This window comes from Strongylocentrotus purpuratus, unplaced genomic scaffold (assembly GCF_000002235.5).
Source record: "Strongylocentrotus purpuratus isolate Spur 01 unplaced genomic scaffold, Spur_5.0 spur5_scaffold_14, whole genome shotgun sequence".
NCBI lineage: Eukaryota > Metazoa > Echinodermata > Echinoidea > Camarodonta > Strongylocentrotidae > Strongylocentrotus > Strongylocentrotus purpuratus.
Genome location: NW_022145599.1, coordinates 6,931,281 through 6,939,050, shown reverse-complemented (window position 1 = coordinate 6,939,050; position 7,770 = coordinate 6,931,281). Strand labels below are relative to the sequence as shown.

General features: G+C 37.7%; 1 protein-coding gene across 1 annotated transcript in view; it reads left to right on the top strand.

Annotated features, from left to right (window-relative positions):
* Positions 1-3,701: 3,701 nt before the first annotated feature.
* Positions 3,702-7,770, top strand: part of LOC579059 (cytochrome P450 3A6) — a 13,715-nt gene continuing 9,646 nt past the window's right edge. The window contains exons 1-5 of the mRNA XM_030984971.1: positions 3,702-4,064; positions 4,764-4,857; positions 5,486-5,635; positions 6,591-6,707; positions 7,218-7,306. Of these exons, the coding sequence (XP_030840831.1) occupies positions 3,982-4,064; positions 4,764-4,857; positions 5,486-5,635; positions 6,591-6,707; positions 7,218-7,306 (533 nt within the window). The 5' untranslated portion in view covers positions 3,702-3,981. The remainder of the gene's footprint in view (positions 4,065-4,763; positions 4,858-5,485; positions 5,636-6,590; positions 6,708-7,217; positions 7,307-7,770) is intronic.

Below are 7,770 nucleotides of genomic sequence, written 5' to 3'. Positions count from 1 at the left end.
ATATCATACCAAAGGTCATTGAACCTACATGTATTATCCCGGAAGCATTGTAATTAATAATAAAAGTGGAAAAAGGTTGTGCACATATATACCGTTCTTTGTTGAAGCATAAGATAAAGGAATGTAAAAGTCTTACAAAGTGGAAACAGGATTTTGACCTTGACAATACTGTTTGGAGTTCTTATCATCTTCTTCCCTTCAATTTAATTATCGATGTTAACATGAAGTGGTTTCAGTTCAAGATACTGAATAGAATTCTTTATGTGAAAGATGCTTAGTTAAGATTTAAATTAGTTACAGATAACTTATGTACATTCTGTAATAACACTGTAGTTTTTATAACACCATATAAATACAATATGTGTGCAATATCCAACAATTAAATGTAGGCCTATATTAAAAAGATTTTTTTTACTTCAAACTCATGATAACATCAATTGAAAGGTCTTTATATTATCAGTTAATATTAATTTGGTCCAAAACTTATATTTAGGATATCCTGGAATATTCATCAATATCAGGACTGTTCCGGAAGGTACTTTACTTTAATACACGAATATTTCATTGTAGATGTACAGATAATCTCCGTAAATATTATGTCCTAACCGTGGGGTATCGCGCACCTTCTATTCGGGGATAAACTCATAGTGCGTGTATCTCATGTGCATCGTTCGGTGCGTGGGTGCAAAGCGGCTCGTAGAACTGTACGGAGGCGTGTGGAGATGTCATTTGAAATCACGTTGTTTGTTAATGTGCAACATTTGAACATGGTAACAAGTCATTGTGTGTATAAAGTTTAGCCTTTTTTGGAAATATGGAAAACAAACTCGCGGCAAACTGTTAACGAAATTGAACGAAAATGAGGCTAGACGTATTATTGCCAAAATACATAGCAGACAGTGTTATAACTGTCTTGCACTCTACTACGCGTGTTTCGAAGCAGGAAGCAATAAGAAAATAGAGTTGTGTTGACAAAAATGTACGAAAAACAACTAGAAAATCATCAAGAATATGTTCGAACCTATCCACTTAAATTTGTCCTAAACGTTCCTGTATCATTAGCAAATTATGCTTACCTTAAACCTTGGATCTTTGTCTCTCAAAATGGCGCTTAATTATTGTTGACAGATTATGATGATGTCGTAGAGTTATTATCCCGTGGGTCTCAGTCTAATATAAATGCTGTAAGCATTCTTGCGTGACCTGGAAAACTCGTATAAGGGGGTGTGTTTTGTTGTTGATTGGACGCGGTCCAAGCGATGCCTCATTAAGGGGTTCAAAAACATCCATTCTGGGCTATTTTCAAGAAAAAGGGTACTTTTTAAAATGGTTCAAAATCTTGCAGTACGCGCCGGTATACGCGTATAAGGGTATTTTTCTAGCCCGCAGGACCAGACCGGGAAAAAAGGGGCTAATAACTGCCCATTGGCCTAGCTAGTTATAGCAAAGATGACAGACGTGTAAGTGTATATGTTGATGTTATTGCTTCTATATTGAAATATATTTTTAGATTGTGAATTTTACATAAGAATTAGTGAAATTATTAACTTTTTTTTTTTTTTTTACATTGTCGACATTTTAAATGGTTATCCCTATCATTTCAAATTTCTCAAGGGGTTAGAATTTTACTCCTTTTTCTTCACTCACCTTTTCTCTCCTCCTTCTTTTCTTCTTCTTTCTCTCTTCCCTTTTCCTTCTTTTTCCCTCCTTTTTCTTTCCCCCTCCCTTTTCTCCTTTTCTCCCCTTTTTCTTTCCCCTCCCCCTTTTTGTTTTACGGGGGGGGGGGGACGTGCCGCTTGTGCCCCCAGAATCCGCCACTGAGTGCACTTGATGGTTCTCGAACAACATCTAAGATAATGCCTTAACATTCCAATAACCCTGTTAGCCTTCTCGGTAATGTGAGCATACTGGAAATCCCACTTGTATTATTTTGTTGGTTAGGGAGACTCCAAGGCAGGCGCGTACGCAGGGGGGGGGGGGGGGGGGCTGTTTTGGGGGTTAACCTCTCCCCCCTCAATTTTTTTTTGTGTAGCTCAAGGGGGTGCAGTAAAAAAAAAATGTTCCTTAACCTGTTCTTGATGTGGAATTTATAAAAAATCTAAAATGTTTGAATTTTCCCTTTTGAATGTATTTCATTTCAAGGCTACAAAATGGCTCTCCATAATATTTAAGTCTAACTTAGAGTTAAGTTCGACCTAGGATCTTTGTGAAACCCCCCCCCCCCCCCCCCCCCCCCCCCCCCGATCTCCTTCCGCGTGCGTTTACTTTAAGCCCCGCCCAGTCGACCATACGTCCACACACAAAATATTCCATGATTCTATATCGAGTTCTGGTTAGAAACGTGCCCAGACCCTAGTTTTGTAATACAAAGTTTCTTTGTAGTTATACCATGGACCCTTCTACAAATGAACTAATAATGAGAGTCTTTCTTTGATCACATCATGACCACCGCCACGCATCATCACAGACAAAAGAACATTTAATCAGATTATTTTCGCTGGGCCAATGCCCAGAGTGTAGTTTCAGGAAAAGTATCGTGATTTAATACCAGTTAGAGGAGCAGTGAATCCTAAATCATGACAACTTGTGTGAAATTGGATTGTTTATTAAAGAAGTGGACACTGCATGGTGGACATACATCTGGACTTGCCAAACTTTGTAAAATACATATTCTTTACTGTCCTATCACCTTCTGTTTATTGGAAATGGAGAGGATAAGTTTTAAAATGAAGTTTAAAATCATTGTGTTATATACAGCCAAATTTACACATTTCTCTTGTAAACTAGGCCTACTTCTAATTTCCTATTGAAACTTCATATACGTCAATATGATATGTACGCTACAACTGTACACAGGCGCGGATCCAGGATTTCTCAGGGGAGGGCGCCCAACTTTTTTTTTTTTTTTGCTCCCGAAAACTCCCCTCTCAAATTTATTTTATGCGTGTGTTTTGGAGGACCCCACCCCCCCCCCCTTAAAAAAAAATAATAATACAAACAAAAAAATTGTGGTAAAGGGTGACCAAAAAATACCCCCCCCCCCCCCCCCCCCCCCCCCCCCCCCCCCCCGAAAAAATCATGCGTACGCCCTGGGCACAGTTTTGTGTTTTTAATGGCTGACTGGCGGCGGTCGTGATGAGATCAAAGCTTGGAAGCATGTTTGGAATATCATTATGAAAGTCAGGTGCATGCATGTATTTATGGCATCGATCAGTGTCCATTGGTAGTAGGGTCCATGGTTATACCAAAGTATCTCTTTGGTTATTACGACGTATCGTTAATAAGCGTACACCAGGATTGTTAGAGTTCAGTGACTCTAGTTTCCTCTAGTTGCAGTGTACTCAGAATTACTATACTGTCCTCTACTGCAGGCTAGCTGTACACAATATACCATTGACAGTCTGGGTATAACAAAACAACCAGAACAACAATCACCCACAAAGATACTATGAGCGAGGTGGGGGAGGTGGGGGGGGGGGGGGGGGGGGGGGGCACGTGCATCAATACTTTCAACCAAAATGTAACTCGATGTGGATGTGTATCATGAACGTACACAGCATATGACAATGATATTCATACACACTGTAGTGCACCGCACGCATTAGCGCGTGTGTTTGAGTACAAAGTTCAAGTTCTCGAATTCGCTAGGCAGGACTGCGTTGTACGAATGGATGTACATAATTATGTGCGTGTGCGCACATCAGTTACAAGGCACTATTAGGGTTACGTTGCTATGTTGCAATACCTAAAGCTAGATCTTATAGGATTTGAATGAACATTGTGTGTACTCTGATCCCAGGTATTGCAATATCACGCAGCAAGTAATGGTGTCTTCATTTAATCTAAAACTATCCCTGGAATAGCCATACCATTAATAAATAGTCAAGAACTGAAAGACTATAAAACTTGACGAAGTGTCATCTGCTTTCAGTTTCAGTCAGTGCAGTAGTACTCTCACTTGTCGAAGTCAGATTGAACATCATGGGCGTTCTGAGTTTATTGAGCGGGCTTGTGTCGATGACCACGGTTTACCTCATGCTAGCAGTGATCACCCTCTTCTTCGTGTAAGTCTCGGTCTTATTTTCTAAATTTGTAATTCACGGAAATGCTTATACCCCCAGTCACACTGGCACACTGATTCCACACCGACCAAAGCGTTGGCTATTCGGGGGTCTGGTTGGCTAAGATATATCGGCCTTTTACAAAAGGTCTTTCACAGGTCGGGCGAAATATCCATCAGGCATTCCGGCAAGCTTTTCGGGTATATTATGTAGCTTATTTCTGCAATCTGATCACAAACTCACTCATTTTGCTTATTTTGACGTGTGTCGATCATGCATCACTACCTGGAAATCGTGTGGCGGCTGGATCGGACAGGATCCAGTGATTGTCAGAATTATAGGGGGATGGGCGGGGGAGGGGCGGGGAAGGGGCACGGACCAGTGGGCGTGGCCGTTTCAATCTCCTGGATCCATTCTAGAATGGTTCAATGATATCGAGTAAATTTTGGGCTGGGGAGAGCTAGGGGCAACATGCTCGAACAACCAGGCTGCGAACAACTCAATCTGAAGTTGAAGTATTTTCTCCCTCATTTTCACTTCATTCGGTTTTGAGTCATGAATTCTATTGCGTATTTAGGCCTATCATAATAGACCTATATATATAATATTTTCTGGAACCGTTTGTAAACCAACTTCTTATGTTGAAATGACCCATCAACCCAATATATTGGAAGAAAAAAAAAACTACAAATTTCCTTTCAGCTATGATTTCTGGACTCACACCTATTTCAAAAGGCAAGGGATTCCAGGCCCGCCTCCAAAACCGATCTTTGGAAATGCATTGGACTTCAACAGGGTGAGTAATCCAACAATTTTCAATCCATCTAGCTACTATTCTTTGAGTAGAATTGATACATAATATTTTGAGAAAGAAACTGATGGAGTGAGTGTTTATTTCTTCGCTTGCTCGTAAAATTCAGAAACTGGATTATTTTCAGGCAGGGAGTTCCATGAGTATCCCCATAATATGATGATATATTTGGGCACCTCGCTGCCCACATTTTAGTAATCAGTTGTTTGTTATGTTTTAATATAATTGTATGTACTTTTTCTGGTTTTTCAAGGGGGACACCTCGGCGTCTGTAGAAGTAGTAGTAATCCTATATTATAAGTAGCGGACATGCATGTGAACCTAATTGTTTTGCAATGACAAAATGACACGGCGGCCTTTTTCTTGTGAAAATGAAATTGTTCTTGCTTGAATTTCAATTTTGATGACATTTTTAGCATACTTACTCTTTGTAATAGGCCCATAATGAGTCATACCAGATTCAATTTGTCATGTTCAAGTCAAAGTTTGGTGCGCTGCAATAGATCTCCCCAGATGTGGGTGACGGTATGTTTATACCTGTATACACACTTTTGCAAGCACTATTTCAGAACATTTGCCCCATTTCGCCATCCTATCTTTCTATATACTCCAGCCTATTTGCGAAGTCCTCGACGAGTACGGACAAAAATATGGTACAATGTTCGGTGTCTATCTATGGAGGAGACCTATTCTCGTGATTGCCGACATCGAAGTGTTACGTAACGTCATGATCAAGGATTACCACAAGTTCTACAATAAATACGTAAGAGAAAATATATTTTCTATCATTTTATTGCGTTATCGAGAGTCGTGCACAATAAGACAACAAATACATAAGAGAAAGATATATATTATTTATCATTTTATTACGTTATCGAGAGTCGTGCACAACAAGACAACAAATACATAAGAGAAAGATATATATTATTTATCATTTTATTACGTTATCGAGAGTCGTATAGAATTATAATATTACAATAAATTCATATAGGAGAAATATTTATTTTATTGCGGTATCGACAGCCGTGGAATTCCAATAATACAATAAATACGAAAGAGAAAGACATACTTGCTATCTTTTCATTGCAGTATCGACAGCCGTGGAATTACAATAATACAATAAATACGAAAGAGAAAGACATACTTGCTATCTTTTCATTGCAGTAGTGAGAGTCGTGGAAATACAATATTACAATAAATACACGAGAGAAAGATATATTTTCTATCATTTCATTGCATCAAGAGTCGTGGTATTACAATATAATTGTAATAAATACGTAAGAGATAAATTTGTTTTCTATCATTTATTGCGGTATATCGAGAGTAGTGGAATTATAATTTTGGTTCATAATATTAGTGAATAAACCAGTGGATCAAAACATACCATACGCATATTTGAGTAGCTCCGTATACAATCAAGGATAGTGGATCATTTTCAAGCGATTAATTCCTGTATTTTTACTTTTGGGGGAGAAGGACAATCGAAAGAAGCCATCCTCAAAGCTTAAATGATATGGAGCATGACAGGGGGGGGGGGGTGAATATATATTTGATAGTCGAAAAGAATTCGTTAGCTTTTGATTCTGAATCGCGTTCATTGAAACAAAATGAGAGTATATTTAATTAATTAACGCAATACCTTTATTTTGTTCACTGCATACATTTTATTTCGCATATGACATTTTTTTTTTAAAATTCATAATCATATTATTTTCCAGCCGATGCCGATGAAATCGGGGGTGTTTGACCTCGCCCTGTTCCAGCTGAGAGACTCACAATGGAAGAGGATTCGGGAAATCATGACCCCGACCTTCACTGGAAAAAAAATGAAAATGGTACCTAAACAAAGAACAAAACAAAGTTGCATGTTTTTTGTTTCGCTGTGTTAACGCAAACGCAAGAAAAAGAGAATTGGTCGAAACTTGACATTATGAAACTAACTTTCAAAGATTATGTCAACAAATTTTTGTTATTCATATATGTTTTCGATTAACGAAATTATGTAGACTTTGATCGTTTGTCTTCCATTTATTTAATATTTTCTTGTTTGCCCTCGCTATATCATAAGTCGGTAAAAAAGATTTTAAATCGCACATAAAAAAATATTTGATGATCAGTTTAGTAAATTTCCAATAAGTTGATTCAAGGAGATTACACTATTTTAATATTTAAGAATTGTGAACAAACGTAGTTAAGCAAAGTTTTCCTATAAACAGTGGAGAAAATTATCGAATTTCGGTTTTCAAGTTTTAATATTGTGAAAAATTCTAAAAAATATGTACGGACAGTCACAAACTATGGTCAGGGAGATTCTTAGACTTTCATATGTTCTCCTGTTTCATCAGATGTCGGATACAATCAACAAATGTGCAGACACAGTGGTTGAGAAACTACAACAATCTTGTGAGAAAGACGGAACCATTGATTCACAGGCGTAAGTAATTTTCATACGGATTTTTAACGAGGAGAGAGAAACAATCCGATTTTTTTTCGAAAATGAGGTGACGATGTAGGCCTCTGATTTTCTTTCACCGCATAACATTTGCGTTAGAATATCTTTCATCTCGTGAAAACTGCTTTGAATATAAAAAAATAAAAATCAGTTTATAGCACTTCATCTACATTTTAAATACAATATTATTTAATATCTTAGCACTAATAGCAATATTGTGTTTCATGTGGACTTATGGTTATTGAAGATGATTAAAGGTAAAGACCAGTATTGGAAACGCGCCAATTTCAAAAAATGAAATGGAAGCTCTTATTACCAATCATGTGAGAGAACATGTTTTGAATAATACATGATGATAACAATTTTGCCGGGAAACCGCCTACTTATTGATATATTTGGTAAATTAGTTTATCTATTGGTATGTGAGAGATAAAAACGCACGTGTG